The 24,246-nt window shown below is 41.4% G+C and overlaps 1 protein-coding gene across 1 annotated transcript in view; it reads left to right on the forward strand.

Moving 5' to 3' along the window:
• LOC134612021 (interferon alpha/beta receptor 1-like) overlaps window positions 1-21,746 on the forward strand; it is a 41,824-nt gene extending 20,078 nt beyond the window's left edge. The window contains exons 6-12 of the mRNA XM_063456579.1: window positions 2,543-2,684; window positions 3,482-3,590; window positions 6,314-6,480; window positions 7,867-8,024; window positions 9,730-9,877; window positions 18,947-19,101; window positions 21,080-21,746. Coding sequence (XP_063312649.1) covers window positions 2,543-2,684; window positions 3,482-3,590; window positions 6,314-6,480; window positions 7,867-8,024; window positions 9,730-9,877; window positions 18,947-19,101; window positions 21,080-21,289 — 1,089 coding nt within the window. The 3' untranslated portion in view covers window positions 21,290-21,746. The remainder of the gene's footprint in view (window positions 1-2,542; window positions 2,685-3,481; window positions 3,591-6,313; window positions 6,481-7,866; window positions 8,025-9,729; window positions 9,878-18,946; window positions 19,102-21,079) is intronic.
• Window positions 21,747-24,246: the final 2,500 nt, after the last annotated feature.

A 24,246-nucleotide genomic window follows, 5' to 3' on the forward strand; every position in this document is an offset into this window, starting at 1 on the left:
GGGGGCAGTGATTGTGGGGCAATGTGTGTAGTGTGTGCATGGGGGCAGTGATTGTGGGGCAATGTGTGTAGTGTGTGCATGGGGGCAGTGATTGTGGGGCAGTGTGTGTAGTGTGTGCATGTGGGCAGTGTTTGTGGGGCAGTGTGTGTAGTGTGTGTATAGGGGCAGTGATTGTGGGGCAGTGTGTGTAGTGTGTGCATGGGGGCAGTGTTTGTGGGGCAGTGTGTGTAGTGTGTGTATGGGGCAGTGTGTGTATGGGGGCAGTGTTTGTGGGGCAGTGTGTGTAGTGTGTGTATAGGGGCAGTGTTTGTGGGGCAGTGTGTGTAGTGTGTGTATGGGGGCAGTGATTGTGGGGCAGTGTGTGTAGTGTGTGCATGGGGGCAGTGTTTGTGGGGCAGTGTTTGTGGGGCAGTGTTTGTGGGGCAGTGTGTGTAGTGTGTGTATGGGGCAGTGTGTGTATGGGGGCAGTGTTTGTGGGGCAATGTGTGTAGTGTGTGTATGGGGCAGTGTGTGTAGTGTGTGCATGGGGGCAGTGTTTGTGGGGCAGTGTGTGTAGTGTGTGTATGGGGCAGTGTGTGTAGTGTGTGCATGGGGGCAGTGATTGTGGGGCAATGTGTGTAGTGTGTGCATGGGGGCAGTGATTGTGGGGCAATGTGTGTAGTGTGTGCATGGGGGCAGTGTGTGTATGGGGGGTAGGGAGGCTTTTATATATTTTTTTTATTTAATTAAAATTAATATATTAATGTCCCCCCTCCCTTCTTACCTTTACTGGGAGGAGGGGGGACATTTCTTAGTCCCTGGTGGTCCGGTGGGGAGTCCCTGGTGGTCCGGTGGGGATTCCCTGGTGGTCCCAGTGGTGGTGAGATGAACTCTAGCCCAGTTACAGGGCTAGAGTTCACTCTCGCGAGATTTGGAGCGTTGCCGTGGTTACCGCGGCAACGCTCTAAATCTCGCGAGAGCAGGACCCGGAGGAGCTGCAGGTAAGAGCTCCCGGGTCCTCTCTCACTCCCTCCCCTGCCGGCTGTCAGCACAGTGCCTGCAGACCGGGGAGGGAGATCTCTGATCTCCCCTCCGGTCCGCAGGCACATTGCAGGGCTGGCACTTGGGCAATGCCAGCCCTGCATTAGCCGGCAGGCTCGCACACCCCACACCCCTGGGCGGCCCGGTACCGTTTGATCCACGGACCGGTACCGGTCCGCGGCCCGGGGGTTGGGGAACACTGCTCTATGGGACTTTTTTCAAGACTTGACAAAAGTCCCGTAGAGGACTGAAACTTTGACGCAAATGAGGTGTATTTGTATTGAATAATAAAATAATTGGAAAATCATCTACAGAGTCCTGTGAGTGCACTTTTTTTTAAAATGATTTTTTTGTATTTTATTTTAAGCATAGCTGTCATCCCCCCAATAGGTTTTTCATAAAGATAACATCTTTATGAAACACTCACTTTGACTGTGTTTGGATTTCAATGAAATTCCAAAGCAGTCAAAAGGTTCCATAATACAAAGTAGGGGTGAGGGGTGAGTAGGGGAGCAGAGTAAGACATAATGAAGAAAATTGCTTGACGTTGTATTTTCTGGATCGCTAGAGGCAAGCCTCCTCTCTCACCAACAGAAAAGTCAGTGTGGGGGAGGGAGCGTTATCCAGATTGGATTTATTTTATATTTCCTGTTAAGGAACGACCGAGCTGAGGGGGCAGGGAAAGACAAAAACTGAAATTGGGAAGCAGTACGTGATACAGATATTACGTAAGGGTTCTGCTGAAACGCCCCAGTTTCTACAAAATGCATAAAGGGATCGACACACACAGACATGTTCAGGGCTACTTAATATGAGAGCTTAATTACACAATACAACCGTATGGCTGAGAATGACTGACATAAAGAGGAAGGAATCTTGAGAAACCAACCAAAACTGCAGTCTAATAAAATATAAACGAAATCTCCTGACAGAAAATGATGCAGGCAGGAAGACCGCACCATTTTCCAAACCAGTGAGCATTGGCTGGGATTATTGACAGTTAGACCCAAGGTGTAGAAAAATGGCTGACAGAAACTGGGAAATGGAATAAATGGGCAAATGATTTTTATTTATTTTTTATTTATTTTTTTATATTTTCTATCAAATATGACCGTATATAAGAATAAAAACATAATAGTATAAAATAAAAATTATTTTAAGATATAGAGATGTATATAATTTTTGTTATGCTATTTAAAAAAAATAATAAAAATTTTTTACTGTTATCCTTTAAGACTTTATTAACAAGTCAGTAAACATGAAACTAAATTTATCGTGGTTCTTAAAATGGTAATATACCAATAAAAATCCTCATCCGTTCAGGGATTGGCTGAATACAATGGCAGAATTTCATTGGACAGAGGTTTAAATATCAAATAAGGCATCTCAGACTCTGGGCTACCCAAACTAAAACAGCCTTATTCTCATAGTAGGTCATTCATTTTTTACATCACTTTTTATGAGATCCACCTTTCAATCTAATGTTGAAACGTATAACGGTTTGCTTTGTGTCACCTTTCAGACTCATACGTTTTCTTATCCTGAATTTGAAGTTAAGGATCTTGCTCCTAGCACTCCCTATTGTTTGAAAGTACTGTTGATTGACACCCAGCGAAGTACATCTGGAACTTTCAGCCATGAGAAATGTTTTGAAACCGAAAAATGTAAGTTGTGATTCTCGTTCACCTTTAATACCTAAAGTGGCTGTGTAGGAAATGGTCACTATATAAGAGACGTTTTATGGGAGGGGAGAATTATTAAATGCTCTGAACAGAACAGCATTGTAAAGTTATAAAAGCAGAACAATTATCAATGCAACGTTCTTTCCATTTTCATTGGTTTCTATTGTGACTGACTCACAATTTCGGAGAAACTGCTATGTTTACATTGCAGGGTTAATCCAGCCTCTAGTGGCTGTCCAGCCGCTAGGGGCACTTCTGCGACGCTGGATGTGATTTTCGCATCCAGCATGCAGAGCGTCCATAGGAAAGCATTGAGAATCACTTGCTGCGGATGCGCATTCCGCTCCACTCGGGAGCTGACATCCGCGGGGGAGGAGAGGTCACCAGCGATGAGGGAACCCGGTGCTGGATAAAGGTAAGGGGGGCCCTGAGTTTGGGGGCACCCTTAGGGCACTATAGTGTCAGGAAAACGTTTTTGTTTTCTTGACACAATAGCGACCCTTTAAGTTGTCTAAGTAAAAAAAAAAAAAAAAAAGGATTGCTTGTTAATACTCTGCACAATGATAATCAAATCCTATTGCCCCAAGTGGTTGTAAATTACACCACTGTCCTTTCTGATGGAAATATAGACTAATATGCTCGGTAGATTTTGTATTTTACCTTCATAACTTTATAGTACTACATGTGTTACTCTTCAGCTTCCATCCAACTCCCATGATCCCCATTTTGGAAAAGACAAAATGATGCCTATTCCTGAGACAATGTGTTCTGTTTTACAGCACAAATTGTTATGTTGAGAATGCAGGCATTGGACACAAACTTCACATTAAAATGGGACTACAATTGCAAAGAGGATCCAAATGTCACTTTTTCAGTACTAATCAGGCGGTAAGTTTAAATGCTCAGTTTTGGTGCAATATGCATTGTATATTCCTCCAGTCCGTGAAGAATCCAGTATAGATGGGGCATATGAATGTCTGTCTTCTAAAATACAGGGTGAGTCTACAATCCCCCCCCCCCACTCACTCTCCTCTCCCTGTACCCCTAATATTAGATTGATTTCAACATTGGTATGAAAGGGACACACTAAACATAACTACTATAGTGGCTGTGGTGCCAGCATGTCCCTGTAACTGTCTTCTGGTTATAAGCTATTTTTGTGCTTAACGCAGACAAAGTGTACCCAAGGGGCCTGCAACCCAGACCTTCATTCTGCATGTTGCTGTTGTGGAAGTTATACTTCTGCGATAGCAATATCATTTTTATCCAAATAGGAACTCAGTCTGTGCAGTGCTGCGGAATAGCAGCTGAGGGAGGAGCTATATTTGTTTTTATCTATACTATATATAGTCTCTAATACTTGGTAACACTCATTCTGTTCATTGGTTGAGCCCGGCAGCATGACAGAATTGATTTTGTAACTGGTCACACATACTCGGGCACAGCTTTGTTTTGTCACAAAATTGCAATAACATATTTGCCTTGTCTTTTTAAGAATTTATACACAGTTGGGGCTTATTCCTAAACTGCGTAGAAGCAAATTAAAAATGAACTGACAAATTTCCTCCAAAATTAGCTGATTTGAGTCTCTAACTCCGCCATAATTGCAGCTTATTTAATTTAGCCTAACTTTTGATACTTTCAAACATGTCTTAGTTGGTAATTGTAAGGTGTGTGTGTGTGACTGTGTGTGTGTGACTGTGTGTGTGTGACTGTGTGTGTGTGACACAAGACGACATGAGCAACAAATTGACACCTGACCGGCACCGGTGAACCGTGGAAAAGCCTGCACTGGCCATGTGGCCTAAACTGGAGCAAAGCCTGAGGCCCGGGGGAGACGGCCGACCTCCCGGCACGGGACGAGCTCACAAGCGAAAGCACACTACAGCCCTGCTAATCCCTCCCCTCCCCCCCCCCTCTGGACCGGCGGGGGTCATCCTGGTCCTCGCTGGGGGCGAATACCGCCGCATTAATGCCTGCCCAAGTGCCAAAATCCACTGCCAAACGGGACAGCTAGGGCCTAGCCAAGATGGCGGCACTGAAGCAGCCCAGGACAAAGCACGCACTTACTCAGCCACCCAGACACACGCAAGAGTTCTTTGACCGGCTATGCACCCACCTCTGGACGCAGTTCAAAGTCCAGAGACAGCTCTACAGACTGGCTGTAGCAGATCCGCCCAGCTACCCGGCGTTGCCTGCGGGGGAATCCCCTTCGTGTCTCCAGAGCAGCCTCTCGATGGAAATGTCGACAGGGATCGGCGAGGTGGGACACTGCACCATGTTCCCCGGACAGCAGCACTCACACTATCATGCGACCCGCCGGCGTCCCCAACTTACCTACCTAACACACAGCGTTCACAGCTACAGTCGAACAACACGGCGCAATCCAGCACAAAAGACGCCTTAACACCTACTGCGACACTATCCACGATGCAGCAGGGCCGTCGACCGACGGACGATACCAGCAGAGAGCCTATCCACCGCCAACCATGGAATGGGTCAGCCCGGATACTCGCCTCGCAATATAGTTCCTTACTGAACTGTGACTGACATAACTCATCTTGCATTACTCAGACTTGCCTGTTAGTAGCTTCACTCAGCATGTTTAGCCTATGAATAGCTATCTACCTTATCACTTACCCTCTTGCTTTATGCAAGTATATATATGTGCTTCACCAGAGAGTGGCACTTAGCAGTCCCAAAGGCATTACCTACCTTACCCTCACACAACATGCTAACACATAAACCATGGGACAGCCAAGCAGGACAAGACCTCACGGCCTATAACAACAAGCCCAACACATGCCATAGCCCTGAAGCACATAAGCTTGTCAGTACACTATACCAACACTAACATCTAACATAGTTAAGCATTAATTGTTTTTTCACCTGTTTTTTCACCTGTTTCATTTACTTTTACTCTGGCAATATAACCTTTTAGTTAAGCTATAAAAATATATATATAGAAAAATGTGTATAATGTTTTAGCCTGTATGATATATAATTTAAAAATGCATGCGAATGCCATAACCCTGTACATCTCTCTGTTTGCTGCAGCTGTTGTGGCGCACCAAGCAATGTTACCTCTTTGCACGTAATAAATAATGACAAAAAAAAAAATGAGTCAGATTCTACAAGACCACAAGATCCCCACAGTTGATCTTGCTCATGTACATTGAGATACTGTAGACCTCTATTGCACATCTTGTGGGGAGATACTGAGCGATGGCTGATGGGAGATTACATAAAATGTCACTAATAAATCACCCTTTGTTCTCTGGACAAGAAAATGTTTAGCAATAAGTATTACTTTATTTGTCTTGAGGAATCGTGTTCATGCAGTCTTTGAGGATTCATAAACATCCCATCTTGATGAAATACTCGAGATACAATGCATTTTAAACTTCTTGTCCGCTATGCTTCAAATGAAATGGCCATTTTTTTTATTTATTTTTTCTTATCCTTTCACAAAATCTAATCTGGAAGAGCAGTTTTCTGCAGCACGTTGCACATTTAAACATTGTATTGTGGTTTTTATTTATTTCTATTGCATGTGGCTTTGTGACTGTGTTTATATAATTGTTTTTGTTTATTTATTTTCCCCATGCTAGTTTAGACACCTGGTCTGTATATGAAGGATGTGCAAATATATCCCAGATGGAATGTCAGTTATTGGGCTTAAGCATGCATGGAACCTATGACTTCCGCGTATCAGTAGATGATGGCAAAGGAAATCGGAATTTATCCAATACCTTGACATTTAAACCCTTAGATCACAGTAAGTTAATATCTGTTGTCTTCCTTTAATATATTCGATATGTGACCTAGAAGTCCAACAATCTGTATAAGGAGATAGCAGGATGGGACTTAGTGGGTGGGCTATAGGAAGGAAGGGAAAGGGATTTGTCGCCGTCTGTCTAATGAATGGATTATACACCGTTAACTTTTTCTGGCTTCGTCCACTTAACCCTTTTCATCAACCTTAACAATAACATAATATGATAGTATAGCACTTATTGAGTGAGCAAGTGAATAAAAATATAAATCAACCATAATACTTTACAAGTGTTATATATGGGTCCTTTAGGTCCCCCAATGTCCTTAAAAATAAATGAGCTAGGGGACCTAATAGACCCATATATAACACTTGTAAGGTATTAAGTGTGATTTAGATTATTCATTTGCTCACTCAATGACTGCTTCACTATCATTGTGTTATTATATTTTTACTGTGTGGTGTGTTTTGTTATTTTTGCAGAACTGTCACTTCAGTTACTATTTCTTGTACCCTCACCCTAGCAGATTCTGTTAAAACCGTGATTGACGCCTAAGGCAAGGTGTTGCTGGGATCGTATTATCTAACCTCCCAGGCTTGACTCTTGTTGGGCTCGGTGTGTTTGGATGGGGTACTTTGAGTATGCTGCGAACAGCGTCTGCAGTTATCTGTTCCTTTCCCCTTTCATTTTCCCTGCTGTGAAATTATTTGGTTTAGTTTGTTGGACTGAGGTAGAAGAGTAGCGTTTGCAAGGGGTACAAACGAGATCTGTAGCTTTTGCAAGCTGGCTTTAGGTATCCTCCCAATGGAAATAATAAGTAAATGCATGCATGTTTTCTTTTGGGGTAAATCTACTAAACAGTGATTTTGTGTTTTATGTATTTTTATTTGGATAGTGGGGTGTATATTTAAAGCCTGGTCTCTCATCTGGCATTCTGCATGTCATGTATACTTTACTTTTCCTCAAATGATAGCCCTGAGCGAGGCGAATGTAACGAATGTAAGGCGAATGTAACACAGAATATATATATATATATATATATATAATTAATTTTTTTTATTTTTTTTTTAATTAGATTTTAGAGAACTAACGTTATGATTTTTTTTTTTTTTATGCATTTGTTGCAGCTTTATATACGATGGCACTACATATCCTAGTATGCCTATTATTCATTAATTCTCTTTATTATAAAATTATGCATTTTGTTAACACTGCATATACTGTAAAGAATAGAATTAAAGTGGCAAAAAGAAAAATCAAGAATAAACACTATGTTTTTAAATTGGATAAAGAATGTGGCAGACTCTACCGTCTTTTGTTTACAATGATCAAACTCTTTATAAACAATTAAACTTAGAAATAAACGTCATTCTCTTCCTTTCTAAAAGCTGTGATTGGTCCCCCAACTCGTTTGAAGCTGAACTTGTCAAATTACACTCTTAAAATGATGGCATCTGATCCAGAAGGATTTAGTAAAGAAGAGCTTCGTGTGGCATGTAAGCCATCCTACCACGCTGTACTGTGGAAAAAATCATCAGACACACAGGTAAAAAATGTCAGACTCGACTTAAGACTGCAGTGTTCATCATTTTCAATGATCAGAATTTTCATATATGCATTAGCTGGGAATTCCACTATCCCAGTGTACAGATTGGCAGGGTCCTTCACTTAAGTGATAATTCAAGGTGAATTTTAAACCCTTAGGACGGAGGCAAATGTACAAGTTCAAACAATACGTAAACCAAACCTGGATTTTAAGCAATATGTCTGTTCAACCATAATTTACCACTTTCACCGACACTTATTATCTATCATTTTGTTCAGAAGAAACAGAGCTTTAATTACGCATCAAATATTTATTTATGAAACATAAAAATATTGGGCAGACTAGATGGGCCGAATGGTTATCTGCCGTCACATTCTAATTAGTCCCTGGCCTTATTTTAAGTCTAGGGTAGCCTTATGCCTATCCCACACATGCTTAAACTCCCTCACTGTGTTAACCTCTACCACGTTAGCTGTAAGGCTATTCCATGCATCCACTACCCTCTCAGTAAAGTAATACTTCCTGATATTATTTTTAAACCTTTGTCCCTCTAATTTAAGACTGTCCTCTTGTTGTGGTAGTTTTTCTTCTTTTAAATATAGTCTCCTCCTTTACTGTGTTGATTCCCTTTATGTATTTAAATGTTTCTATCATATCCCCCCTGTCTCGTCTTTCCTCCCAGCTATACATGTTAAGATCCTTTAACCTTTCCTGGTAAGTTTTATCCTGCAATCCATGAACCAGTTTAAAAGAGTACTCCACCCCACCCGTACAGGTTTTATGGCATCTTATTTGCAAAAGTAAAAACTTATGGTATTCAAAATGAGGTATGTCCAGTCTGCCCAAAGTTGGTATTTATTTTTGTATTTTTCACACAAAAACTGCCCTTTCACTTATATTACTGAAAGGGCTGCACTAAATCATTCATTCAACAGTACCTCTTCTGTAAAGGTTTTATGAGGTTCAAAAGTCAAATTTAGTGCTTTCTCATTTAAATATACCAGATTAGTTTGCTGGGCTTATGTTGCCTTTGAGACCATATGGCACCCATGACACTGACACCGGTTTACCATTTGGATGGTGTCCAGGCACAGATCTGGAAGGAGAGTAGGCCCTTGCTCATCACCTGCACAATAGCGGCCCAACGGTGAAGCATAGGAAATGAGGGAAAGCTGAGCACCGCAAAATACAGAGATTTCCTTGTTTAAAACCTGGTCCCAAAAGCTTAGGATTTCAGACTGGGCCAAAGGTTCACCTTCCAACGGGACAATGCAAGATTAGCTCAGGGACAACTCTATGAATGTTCTTGAGTTGCCCAACCAGAGCCCAGACTTGTACCCAATCGAACATCTCTGAAGAGACCTGAAAATAGCTGTCCACCAATGTCCCCATCCAAATTGGCAGAGCATGAGTGGATTTGCAGAGACGAATGGCAGAAACTACCAAAATTCAGGTGTTCAAATCTGCCAAGGGTGATTCAACTAAGTACTTGAGTTGAATTAAGGCTTTGAATATGTTTGTCAATGTTATAATTCAGTTTTTGTTATGTTTAATACATTTGCAATGTCAAAAATCTGTTGTTTTTTTTACCTTGTCATTGTGTGGTTTTTAAGTGTTGATTGATGTGGGAGAAAAATAAAACATATTTGATGAAAAATTTATTTGGATAAATGTGCTTCCTTACACTGTATTCTCTATATTTCAGAAAGAAAATTTTAAAGAAGAAATGCCATTTTTTACAGTGGAAAACTTGGAACCATCGACCATCTATTGTGTTACAATGCGAGTTGTTTGTTTCTATGACAATAGAACAGGCTTGTTCAGTGAGCCCCACTGTATTACAACAGACCCTGGTAAGAATTGTATGACTTTAGGCCCAAGTTGTCATGTTGCAGTTTTCCATATGTTTGCCAGACTTGTAGGATGATTGTTCCTTGCCAATGACTTAACAATTTATGATTTTGTTTAAAATATGACTGCAAAGTTAGGAGTAAACAATATCTTTATTGCTTTTTAGGTATAAATAAAAATGTAAATTTAGAGAATTTCCATTTCTAATGAGGAGGAAGTTATACACCATGACACTCATGAATAGAAAACGGTCAAACTACCCCAATGAAATGTATTGATAGGGAATCTGCTGGTGTTTTTGTAATGCAGGTTTCATCTCCATTCTGGGGTGGGAATGATTTGTTGTCATTGGTTGTAAAAGCCTTTCTGTAGACCTGCCGAACGATACTTGCGCAGTGCTAAACTATTTCAGTGAGTGGACAGTTTTTCCCTACCGAAAGCCCAAACTAGAAGCAACTGACCCCTCCAACTGTACTGTAAGGCTTTCTAGCCTTGGGTGACCTTTCCACTTCTCTTGAGTATCTCTGAGTAGGGCAGTAAGGCAATATCCAGTAAAGTGGTGCTGGCGATCCTTTAAAAACTAGTAATGCAACACATCTCTCTAATATTTAGCTGACATTCTCATCGCATGGTAAAACATAAAAAAAAAAAAAAAAAACATTGGGGTCTCGACACTAAATTCTAAATTTGAAAAAGCAAAATTGGCTTTCATTCGGGTCACTTCTATAGTATTCAGTTAATAACCACATTCTTCTAAGATTCACCATATTCATCATTAACCAAATAGTACAGCAATCTCTTAACACACACAGTGCAAGTGAGGTGAGGTGTTCTAAGAAACTCTCCTTATAAGTGCGACATCCCCAGTGTTTAAAAACCACTTTAAAAACACAGACAAAGTAATTGAAAAGAATACAGATAGGGGGCACTCTAAAAAAAATATGTGATACCGAAAGTATAGCAAATATAATACATATTGATACTTGTTCTTCATATCACATATGCTCCACCTAAATATAAAAGATAATGCATAGCATAATACTGTTTAGTGCATTCACTCTATTGGTGGTTTAAAATTGCCAACTCACAATTTTCAGAGCCACGTATAGTAGGCTCTGACTACAACACCATATTCAGATTGCACATCCACTCCTTCCGCTAATGCAATTTTCCCGACTGGTACCAGGAGTCAGGAAAAGAATAATATGCAGATCCGGAGTTCCAAGATATAGAAATAGGTTTAATCTAACTCAATAAAAAATAAATATAACAATAAAAAGGTAACAATAACACCAACGCGTTTCGACCCGATGGTCTTTTTCAAAGTGTGTCTTGTAATTGTCCATACATCTTTAAATACCCCATCCGATCACTTCTTTTTGGCGCCAACCGGTCCTTTGCTGCCCACTTTTTTTCTCGCGTCTCTTTTCATTTCCGTCTCGGATTGATGACGTGTTTCGTTTTCCGTCCGACGTCATCTCCTACATACATCCTGGACGCAGTTAATGGCAGCGCCATTTTTTTTGAAAGTCCGGATTTGGGTTTTACTTTTACACATTAATACTCGCAAATGTCCTTCATATTGAAAGTTCCAAATCATATTTGAACTATTATATATAAAAATATTATCCATATAGAAGTTACCCATATACAAAAACATACATGGATCACTTCAAAAAAAATTCAGACAAATTATGATATCTAAAATAATTCCTTACTGTTATACCTCTCAATAATTCTATTAAAAAAAATACTAAATATGGGGGCGGGGCCTGACCTGCAAGCCGATCGGTCGCATGGCAGAGGAGCTCCCGATATACATGTTACCTATAAGGAGAACACTCACCGCTACTAAGCTTGAAATCATGCCGGGAGTTGCTACCCATGATGGGGGCACCCTGGCGAACCCGATGATACCAGACCCGAGTTCCTCCCGCAATCCTGAACCGACGAAGGCAGGCTGCAGCCTACAGCGGATGGAGCTGAGGAGAGATGGCCGCTCTCCTCGCCCAAATGCTGGGGGTACCGAGCTATTGCATACCCGCTTCCCCCCCCTCAGGACCGGTGGGGGTGATCCCGGTCCAACCACCCCTGGCACCAAGGCTCATCCAAGCACAAAAAACGACACCCAGCGGGTCGCCCGCAAAAGCAGGGAATCACACAATGGCGGACGCCACGTGTGAACACAGTGGCACAATATGGCACCTCACCTGGGCACGACTTGAAGCCATAATCGACACCTTCTGGGCGAGCCTGGAGAGCAGACAGCAACAGACCGTAGACCCGGCGAACTCGCCTGGCAGAAAACCCAAGGACCCCTGCTACAGCCACTTTGGCAACCCCCTGGCACAATCTCAAAGATGGCGCCGCAGACAGAGGCCTCACCCGCGCGCACGCAAACCAACACAACAGAGGCATACAGTGAGGCCAGCCCGAAAAGGCCCAAGGGCCCTCACCGGACCCAATGCATGGCAGAGAACCACAACGCTACCACCAGCAAGCGGGCCTACCACACTGCATCGAGCACAGCCACTGCCAAAGAGCGCCCCATCAACCCGGACGAAAACACCGTATGCCGGCAACATCAGCACAGATCTGCGTAAAGATGGGTGGCCGAGGAAAACGACGGCACCCACAACGCCCCACCCTGCTCGACCCCTGCGGGACACTCAAGCATATACAAAGCCCTCTTATAAACGAGGCATAGGCTGACAGGGAACCCGCACCCCAGGAGAGGGTAGAGGCCCTTACACATTGCCTCTGCTGCTAAGGACGCTGCCCAGACCCTACCACAGCCTCCACAACTGAGACTGGCTTATCACTTAAGTAACCTTCAACCTTTAACCTTCAACCATATCACAGAAAACTTGTCACCTTACACACCTGAGCGATACATAAACGCTGTCACACATACACGCCCGAACACACAGGTCATATTGATGACAATAGGGCACTTTTTATATCATGTCAGATGTGTACGGATACTTCTTGTACTTTCCTATAATTTCAAAAAATATGCCGACGCAACAAAATGAAGCAAAGTATTAATTCCTGAGGACTCATGCTTTATGTAACCTGTTTCATTGTAATCATCGCATGTTCTTGCTCTCGTTGTTGTGACGAGGCAGGAGAACTTGTATACCTGTGCACAATAAAAATAAAGAATTGAAAAAAAAAATACTAAACATATATTTTTTTGAATTACAAAGGATTTTCTAAAAAAGGAGGAAGATAGTTCGCATAAATATAAATCTCACATATATTCTTCTAAATTCCCACATCACATATTATATTAGTGCACTCATCTCAAAATCACAGTTTAACCCTTTGGGTAATAAAGTATCTAAATTAAAGATCCAGCTCATTTCACATGAACTTAGGGCTGAGGTTACATCACCTCCTCTCCAAAGGCAGGTGATATTTCGAATTCCATAAAATGTTATCCCTTTTGGATCTTTCCTATGACATTCCAAAAAATGTAGGGAAACACACACTGGTTTTTAAACCCTCTCTTAATGTTATATATGTGCTCTCGTACCCTAGTGGCCACACATCTAGTGATTTTACCCACATATTGTAGCCCACACGGGCACTCGAGCACATATATAACATTTTTAGTTTTACATGTCATAAATGACCTTATTGTATATTGCCTCAAATTGGAATGTGAAGTAAAGGTTATCATTTTCTTTTGCCTATTCTCCAAGATTTTACACCCCATACAATTTTTACAATAGTTACAACCCTTTAGTGATTCTCTATTGATATTTATAAAGTCCTTATCTGGTTTTTCTAAAAAACTTGTTGTCAAGACTTGTGTTAAATTTTGTGCTCCCCTATTTATTATTTTAGGTTTATCACCTATATATGGTATCATTTCATTATCCTGTTGTAACAAATGCCAATTTTTTTCCAAGAATCCTCTTTATCTGCGCATTATTTCTATTAAAATCAAAAATCAATGGAACTATTTCTGCGTTCTCCTCTTTTGGTTGTTTATACTCTAATAGTTGATCCCTATTCATCTGCCTCACTTGGTCTATTGATCCATTTAAATCTGCATCTACATAACCTTTTTCCAAAAATTGTTGTTTCAATATGTCCACTTGACGGTCATACTTTTCAATTTGTGAACAATTTCTCCTTAATCTTAGGAATAGCCCTCTCGGGATGTTATCTAACCAAGGCTGGAAATGACAACTATCCTTTTCGATGAAACTATTAACATCCACCTTCTTAAAAAATGTACAGGTTTCGATGTTATGACCATTACTATATATATGTGTAAATCCAGGAAATTAATTTCTTTATTTCCAATTTTCGTTTTTTATATTCCATTGATTAGTATTAAGGTAGGTTATAAACTCTAGGGCTGACGTTTTATTACCCTTCCAAATAAAAAAAATATGTCGTCGATATATTTTCTATATAAGACCAGGTTCGCCACCCAGTAATGTTGAGAGAAGACAAATTGATCCTCCCAATAAGCCATAAATAAGTTGGCATAACTGGAGGCGAACCTGGTCCCCATAGCAGTTCCACGACATTGAAGGAAGAACTCTCCCTCAAACCAAAAAAAAATGTTTGTGAGGATTAATTGGATAGATTCTATGATAAAATCAATTTAGTCCATATGATGTCTTTAAGATTTCTCCAAGAAGTGTCTAACCGCCTCACACCCTCTTGTATGTTCTATACAGGTGTATTTTCTTATATAGAAAATATATCGACAACATATTTTTTATTTGGAAGGGTAATAAAACGTCAGCCCTAGAGTTTATAACCTACCTTAATACTAATCAATGGAATATAAAACTTACCCACGAAATTGGAAATAAAGAAATTAATATATATATATATATATCATTAAGAGAGGGTTTAAAACCCATACTGTTTTCCTACATTTTTTTGGAATGTCATGGGAGAGATCCAAAAGGGATAAAATGTGATGGAATTCAAAATATCACCTGCCATTGGAGAGGAGGTGATGTAACCTCAGCCCTAAGTTCATGTGAAATGAGCTGGATCTTTAATTTAGATACTTTATCACCCAAAGGGTTAAACTGTGACTTTGAGATGAGTGCACCAATATAATATGTGATGTGGGAATTTAGAAGAATATATGTGAGATTTATATTTATGCTAACTATCTTTCTCCTTTGTTAGAAACTCCTTTGTAATTCAAAAAATATATGTTTAGTATTTTTTTTTTTTAATTCTTTATTTTAGAAGTGCAGGTTTAAACATCATTGCGTTGCACAACATAACAGATTATAACATTGGAGTGGCATACTGTAGCATACATTGGCACAATTTTATTATTATTTTGTGATATCGTTATCAGCAGGTTAATCCACTATGGTGTTCAGGAATGAGAGTGCTCTAGCTGGGATGTTCAATGGATATCGAAATCCTATGTGTGGACGGTCATGTGTGTTTGTGGATGAGGGTTTAATATAATGAATGATTTTGGTAAGGAGTCAGAGAGTAGTGGAGACTGAACTCGCGATCCCTGTGGAATGTATGGTTAGTAGCTAGGGGGTATTGCGGGTCTCGATCCTCTTGCGGTATATGTAAGTATACTTGCGTGTCTGAGTGGCAAGAGGTTGACACTCACTTCAATTATATATTAGTGCTGCTAGACAGAAGTAGGTGAGTGGAGGGGTGATAGAGGGAGTGTACTCCCTATGCCAGCATGCATCTGAAGGTAATTAGGGGTATGGTATTTGCGTCAGTGTGTAAGGTAAACATCAAAAAACATAGAACAAAAAGGGAGAAAGCAGTGTAAGCCATATAGCAGGCAACAACATATATAAGTATAAGGTATAGTCACTGGTTTCAGTTCGTGGCCGTTCAGGGCACAGCAGTTGTGGCAGGATCATCCCGCAGAGCAGCAGGAACAAACGGGCGGACCCTCTCGGGGTCCCAGATGCTCGGCCGTGTAACCGGAGCGGATGTCTGCGATCCCTCCAGGGTGGTTGGAAGCCCAAGGGTCCGCAGAGCGCTGGGTATTTCTTCCGCCTCCAGTACTTTCAGTGTCCCGAATTCTTGGGCGATCAGAAGGCTCCTTGGCGTTCCCCATCTGTAAGGCACCTGGAATTTTGTGAGCATTGTCATTAGTGGTTTCAGGGATCTTCTCCACTCTAAGGTCGCTCTAGAGAGGTCCGGGAAGAAAGTCAGTTGGTGTTCCTCAAAAGAGTAGGTTGATGTGTTACGAGTGGCTGCCATGAACGCCTGTTTGTCAGGGCTGTTTCTAAAGCGGATTATGACGTCCCTATACCCTCCTGTGGCGCTGGGAGTCTGTAGCTGCCGTCTAAGTGCATTGTTTTGGCTTGTTTGGCTGAAAATAGGGTCAGGAGCCTCCGGATTAGATGCGGCAGTTCCGCTGTGGTGACTGTATCAGGTAGGCCGCGGATCTTTATATTCTTCCACCGCTTCCTGTCTTCTGCTGCGGCCATGCGGTGTTGAATCTTAGCTTGTTCGCCCTTCAGGTCGGTGAGTTCTCGCTCAAGTGTTGCGAGTCTTGTCTCGTGGCATGCTGTAGTTACCTCCGTGTTATGGAGGCGGGCTGAGACTCCTCTAATTTCAACCCGAAATGTGGAGATGTCTGTGGCAATGTTACGACGTAGTTCGTCTAGGAGGGCCTTTAGGGTGTCCTCTGTCACAGGTTCCCCAGGTCGTCGCTCAGACCGTTTGTCAGGTCTTTTGCTGTGTGCCGGTGCCTCCAGGTCTCTCAAATCGGTGAGGGAAGTTTCGCTGGATGAGCACGACTGCTCATCTGTGAGAGGCGCCATGTCAGGCCTCATGGAGCCCTGGGGCCTCCAAAGGAGATTGGCGATTGTCAGGGGCTTATCTGCCCGATATTTTTTCGACTTGTGCCCAATCGTGGTTACAAACTGTAGCCCGTCTGTGGTCAAGATTTTCAGGGCAAAACTAGTTTTTTTTTTTTTTTGTCTCTTTTGGCTGTTTGTGAAGTCGGAGCTCCCGCAGGACGTGTCCGTTCACTTAGGCAGCTGGCTCCGCCCCTTAATAATTTTTTAATAGAATTATTGAGAGGTATATAACCGTAAGAAATTATTTTAGATATCATATAATTTGTTTGAAAATGTTTTGAATGGATCTAAGTATTTTTTTTTTTTTATATGGGTAACTTGTATATGGATAAGATTTTTATATATAATAGTTCAAATATGATTTGGAACTTTAATATGAAGGACATTTGCGAGTATTAATGTGTAAAAGTAAAACCCAAATCCGGACTTTCAAAAATGGCGCTGCCATTAACTGCGTCCCGGATGTATGTAGGAGATGACGTCGGACGGAAAACGAAACACGTCATCAATCCGAGACGGAAATGAAAAGAGACGCGAGAAAAAAGTGGGCGGCAAAGGACCGGTTGGCGCCTAAAAGGAGTGATCGGATGGGGTATTTAAAGAATGTATGGACAATTACAAGACACACTTTGAAAAAGACCATAGGGTTGAAACGCGTTAGTGTTAGTTACCTTTTTATTGTTATATTTATTTTTTATTGAGTTTGATTAAAGGACCACTCTAGTGCCAGGAAAACATACTCGTTTTCCTGGCACTAGAGTGCACTGAGGGTGCCCCCACCCTCAGGGACCCCCTCCCGCCCGGCTCTGGAAAGGGGAAAAGGGTTAAAACTTACCTTTTTCCAGCGCTGGGCGGGGAGCTCTCCTCCTCCTCTCCGCCGGGTCGGCTGAATGCGCACGCGCGGCAAGAGCTGCGCGCGCATTCAGCCGGCCGCATAGGAAAGCATTTACAATGCTTTCCTATGGACGCTTTCGTGCTCTCACTGTGATTTTCACAGTGAGAATCACGCAAGCGCCTCTCGCGGCTGTCAATGAGACAGCCACTAGAGGATTAGGGGGAAGGCTTAACCCATTAATAAACATAGCAGTTTCTCTGAAACTGCTATGTTTATAAAAAAAAAATGGGTTAACCCTAGCTGGACCTGGCACCTAGACCACTTCATTAAGCTGAAGTGGTCTGGGTGCCTAGAGTGGTCCTTTAAACTTATTTTTATATCTTGGAACTCCGGATCTGCATATTATTCTTTTCCTGACTCCTGGTACCAGTCGGGGAAAATTGCATTAGCGGAAGGAGTGGATGTGCATGCGAAAGGAAATCTGAATATGGTGTTGTAGTCAGAGCCTACTATACGTGGCTCTGAAAATTGTGAGTTGGCAATTTTAAACCACCAATAGAGTGAATGCACTAAACAGTATTCTGCTATGCATTATCTTTTATATTTAGGTGGAGCATATGTGATATGAAGAACAAGTATCAATATGTATTATATTTGCTATACTTTCGGTATCACATAATTTTTTTAGAGCGCCCCCTATCTGTATTCTTTTCATTCATCAACCAAATAACTGAAGTGGATCGAATGGATCTCTATTTCACAGTACACCTGGTTTAGTACAGTAAGATTTATTTTACTCTAGCTTCACAGAATTGCAGCCAAATGTCACTGCTGGAAGAAAAGACTAGCTTGAGGTACCTTTATAGGATTACAGATTTAAGAAGAGTTTTGGGTACCGTTAGGGTGACTTAGCTAACATCTGTGACAAGCTAATCCCCCCTGCTCTGTATTTGAAGAAGCATACATTTGGTTGAATTAATTGCTAACTAATTTGCCTTTTGTAAATTCCAAAATGTGTTCCCTTCAGTTAAAACAGACACATTGTAACAATCTAATGGCTGTTAGCTACTGTTTGATATTTGGTGTTTAGTTGAAAGCTCGACTGGGAAATCTGACCGAGGTTGGTGGATTCGCCTGTCAATGCCTTTATACGCTTTACATTTTCTTTCCCCTCAAAATAGAGAAAAAAAGGACATACTAATAATGTATAAATAATGTTTTTATTATGGTTTGACGTGTCCCAGTTTTGCATATTTGAAATCAACTATTTTAGACTTTTATTTGATTGTTTGTAATTTGAAAACAAATAAACAAACATGTTCATAGATATTCATGTCATGTTGACTTTATTGTTTTATATTTTATTTTAAAGAAGCCATTCGTTTTATCTCTTTGTTTCTTAGATTACTTGGCTTTTTGGAAAACGTGGGGAATATTGTTTATCCTCCTGGGATTAATAATCATTTCAGTCTTAGTTTACGTCTGTATTTGCCCTTTCCAAAGATACATTAAGTATACATTCTACCCTTCAGGCAAACTTCCTTTGTGTATTGGAAAGGTGAGTAGACTTTGGAAATCACGAAAGTCTGATAAATGCACACAATTTCCCCTTAGGACCAACACAATCACCCATCACAACTTTTATAGCTTTCAGGGAATTCCAAAACCTTCTTCATTTTAAATCGCTTTATATATTAAGATATTTCTGTTGGATTTTATTTTTAAGTTCTTTAACAATTATTAATGCTTTGTTAAAAAATTAAAGTATAGACCCCACCAAGGAAAATGTGTATAAACTACCAGTGAGAAACAGAGGGAAAACACCCCCCCAAAAAACCCACCTTTCTCCATTTGTCTGTAAATTCCTCCCAAAACCTTGACAGCTCAAATATTTAAAGGGATACTGTAGGCATCCAGACCACTTCAGCCCATTGAAGTGATCTTGGTGGCCATTACCCTTAACCCTGCAAGTGTAATTATTGCAGGTTTTTTTTATTGCAGGGTTAAGTCCTCCTCTAGTGGCTGTCTACTAGACGGCTACTAGACAGCCACTAGAGGGACTTCCGGGTTCTTAGACAACTTTTGGTCATCTAAATGACGCTGGACATCCTCACGCTATGCATGAGGACCTCCAGCGTCGCCGGAATCCCTATAGGAAAGCATTGATTAATGCTTTCCTTTGGGTAGGTCTAATGCGCACGCGCTGCCATTGCCGCACATGCACTTTAGGTCTTCCCGCCATGTTGGCGGGGCATGAGCGTTGGCAGAGGCTTACCCAGCGCCGAGGGACATCAGCGAGGGATTCAGGTAAGTGACTGAAGGGGTTTTAACCCCTTCAGCGATGTGGGATGGGGGGAGGGGGTGGGTGGGATTCTACAGTGACAGGCAAAGGGGTATGTTTTCCTGGCACTAGAGAATCGCTTTAAGAAAAGACATAAAATAAGAGAAAAAAAAAAGGGCATAAAAAGTCCACACATTTAAAGGGCTTCTCTACTGCCACAATACAAAATAAATCAAAATAACTGTTTAGTAGCTTTACGCTAAAGTATAACTTGCATGCATTTTATTTCATTGGGAGATAAATATAAAACGGCTTGCAAAATGTGCAGTTCTCATCTGCTGCTTTTGCAAGCCCTCCCCTTCTAACCCTGCCCAGACTTTCTGTGGTTGTCCAATTACAGACATTTCTAGCAGTGGCAGCCATTTTGCCTTGATTTGTATGACTAGCATTTTGTGTTCACTCCAGTGATTCATCCACTTCAGGAGCAGTAGTGAGTACAGGGGTGGTTAATGTAGGGGTATTCGACTCGTCCCTTCCCAAGGCTTTTGGACTACAGCTCCCATAATTCTTCGCTAACCTATGCCAAAAATTAAAAGGGGTTATATTTATCTGTACAGATACAATAAATGAGTTTACTTAAAGGGACACTGCACTGCCCAAATACAAAAAAAATGAAAACTACTGTTTAGTAGGTATACCCTCAATGAAAATATGCATGCATTTATCATTCGTGGTATATCTACCAAGAAGTTGCAGTTTCTTATCTGCCCAGACTTTCTGTGGCTGTCCAATCACAGACATTCCAATACAGCTCAATGAGAAGTCTTTGCATGGCGGGTGCTCTGTGGAATTTCCTGCCTCTTGAGTTTATCTCCACTGAGCTATCCAAACCAGTAAGTAACTAGACAGGTTGTCTGACTGTCAAGGGGTTTAACCATGTTAATCTATAAAAGTTTTAATTTCTTTTGAAATCTACACTTTTTGTAAAAGCAAGCTAAGGTGCCTTAGAGGTCTGCAGTGTCCCTTTAAAGTACAAGATTAGATATCTACAAGTCTTGTTCCTATGAAGTGTTACTCACACCACACTTAAGTAAAGGTTCATTAACGGACTACAGATACCGTTTGGCTGAGTAGGCTTAAAGGGAGTTGCAGTTGGCTTTACCTGTAGTTTCAAAGATTGCCCAGCCTTGACCTTGAGAGAGTGTTTAGTTTAATGTACACAGTTTAATCTTGGCTAAATTGTGTATCCTTCTAGGATATCCCTGACTCGCCATTCAACACAACGAACAATGTTTTATTATTGCATGAAGAAGAGATAACAGACATATGCTTCATAACTGCACAAGAAGAAGAGGTCGAAGAGTTTGACAAATATGAAAAGATATCTGATGAGAGCTGTAGAGATTCGGGAAACTATTCGAATGAGGAAGGAAACCACTGGAAACCAGATCTGTGCACTAGCTGAACTCTGCTCTACAAATATTATCCTGCACACCATTACAGTTCATAACTGACTGTAGAGAACCTGTTTTGCATCCCTTTGAGGATGAATGACTTGCCACACTTGATCTGGAGAGGGATTGACATAACCTCTAATACCTAAGGAGGGAAGCATTTTGTTTATGTATATTTGGACTAGTCTCAGACGAGACTCTTCCACTGTCCTTGTAAAAAGACCAGCAGTGCTTGTTTTAACCTTGTGACTGCCTGGAGCAGTGTGAAAAACATCCTGCTGTGAGACTGCTTCAAACACCACTAGGTGAATGTTACCTGACATCTTCTGAATGCACCTAGATGCATACGGTGTCTGTTTTAGAGGGTTTGACTGGAGTGACTTTTTAAGTGGCATTATCACTCACTGGTGGTTATTCATGCACTTACCTTATTTATTTTTTCAACCAAAGTGTTTTGGTTTTTTTTGGAAACTCTCTCCCCCCCCCCCCCCCCAAAACCTTCCCTCTAGAACTGTATACTCTAGGTTAATTACTGTGGCCCTCACTCACAAATACTGCACATTACGGTTTACGTGTTCATTCTGTGGATCTCTGATGCACCCATAAACACCAAACAGTTTGAGCTCCCAGAACAGACAGATCAGTGTGAGAAAGAACTTAGGTCTGCAAGAGAGAAAGTCAGACAATGGTTCTGACTTCAGATGATTATCATGAATGGAGGCAGACACCTTGGAATTGCATCACAGCCTTTAAACCGTAAGGGACGGTTACAGGTTTAAAAGGATGATGGTAGCATGTGCCAACAGTCAATGAGAATATTTTAATTATTTAAAGGTAAAGCTGTATGAACAAGTTGGCAAAGAAGGAGGCACTGTCAGCCCCAGGGGATAAGGGGTGCACAGAGTGCCCCATTCCTGCCAAAGCAAGCACCTGACTACCAGCACATTGCTGATGGGGGTGGCCTGCTCTGCCGCTGTGCTGTCAGTGGCTGTGGTGTGGACACCAAGAGGTCTGCTGGGATCTCTCTGCAGTGACTTCTCATCTCTCTTGCGCACCCTGTAATGATGCTGGAGCTGGGCTATCGGTATAGTCCCACTGGACCACAGGGATGAGGTTCCTCCCAGCTATCCTTGTCAAGATAAGAAAAGAGAGGAAAAAATGAAAATGATGTGTGTGTATATGTATGTGTCCATATGTGTTTGTGTATGAGTCTGTGTGAATTTTTACCAATGTGTGTCTGTGTATTTGTGAGTCTGTGTGTGGCCTTGTCTATATGATTGTGAGTATGTGTGTGTGTAATTTTTCTAACAAAAGGGTGTTTGGGGGTGGGGAATGCATTGCGAGACAAAATTCTAGTTGGGGGGGGGTGAGATTTACTTCTGCCCCCATGTAGCTAAGGTACATCTCTGCGTATGAACCATTCATTATGTTTTTTTGTGTATGTGTTTTTGTTGGTTTTATCATTAATACAAGGGGTAGGCAGTTTTGAATGGGATTATTCATAGAAATGATATGACAGTGCCACTTTTCTTGTCTGTGTTCAGTTGAGTTTTGCAAAATGTATCCTTCTACCATTGGCTAACCAAAGTCTGGATCACTTAGCACCATGTGCCTGAGGAAATACGGTGTGCCTGAGGAAATACGCCCGGTTTTTATGCTTTTTATAAAAAATATATCATCCTGTAGAAATAACCCCCGACTTTCCGCAGACATATGAGCTTTTTATATTTATAAAGTGCAATATGGTCAACATTTCCGTCGCTATGCAGGCATTTTAAAGAAGCTCTGTTACCCAAACTTAACTTTCCTTCGATTCTTCTTCTCTTCCTGTCCACAATTCTGTTCTTTTTTTTTTCTTTCTCAAAATATATAAGGAAAAGTTGGGGCTACTTTGTCAAGCTGAGGAAAAACACAAATGGCAAACGATGAAGCTTAAAGGGACACTAAAGGCACCCAAACATCTTAATCTTAATGGCGTGTTCTGGGTGTAGTGCCCCCTGTCTTTTGAAGGCTGCAGTGTCAAACATTACCATTTGGTAGTAATAATGTTTATATTGCAGGTTTAAAATGCCTTTAGTGGCTGTCAGGATGACAGCCACTAGAGGCGCTTCTTCTGCTGTGAACGAGTAAAACTTTGTTATAGATCAAATGCTCCTCCTAGAGCAGAACTTGTCTGGAGCAGCATTTTGCTGCACAAGTACCCTAGCCTAGTGATTGACTGAAAACATGAACATTGATGATCTCACCCAAAGAGGCAGAGCGACAATGAGGAGAGCAGCACAGCGAGGCCTGAGAAGTCAATAATACATTTCACATATTCAAATATTCACATAGGTCTCAGGACACTAGAGCATTAGGAATACATACTATTTTTTAACACTATACAGTAGTGTTGCTTTAAGGCAAGTTCCACATCCTTTGTCAAGTTCAAATTTTCTCTGCATACTTACCTGCCCGTAGCTTCTTAATGTTGTTGTTATTATTATGATATTTATATAGCGCCATCAAATTCCGCAGCGCTTTACAATGGGTGGACGAACAGACATTTAGTTGTAACCAGACAAGTTGGACACACAGGAACAGAGGGGTTGAGGGCCCTGCTCAATGAGCTTACATGCTAGAGGGAGTGGGGTAAAATAACACAAAAAGGTAAGGATAGTGAATGTTGAATCGTTCCTCAATGTTCTCAAATTTCTCAATGTTTCATCGTTGGCCAGCGAGTATTAGCGGAGAAAGGTCAGAACAATGCAGAGGCGACACGTCTAGCACTGAAATCAAAGGCAATTTTAAAGGTAAAAACTGGGGACCAGTTGCCAAACAACTAGAGTGGGTACTTGAAGGATTACAAAAAATTGAATGGCCAAAATAAACAAACAAACAAACCCTAAGCCTGTCATGGTGAAATCCCTCCTGAGTGTGCAATGGTGTGGGGGTGAGGTTAAAGGTTATAATTGCATGAAGTTCTTCC

This window comes from Pelobates fuscus, chromosome 1 (assembly GCF_036172605.1).
Source record: "Pelobates fuscus isolate aPelFus1 chromosome 1, aPelFus1.pri, whole genome shotgun sequence".
Taxonomy (NCBI): domain Eukaryota; kingdom Metazoa; phylum Chordata; class Amphibia; order Anura; family Pelobatidae; genus Pelobates; species Pelobates fuscus.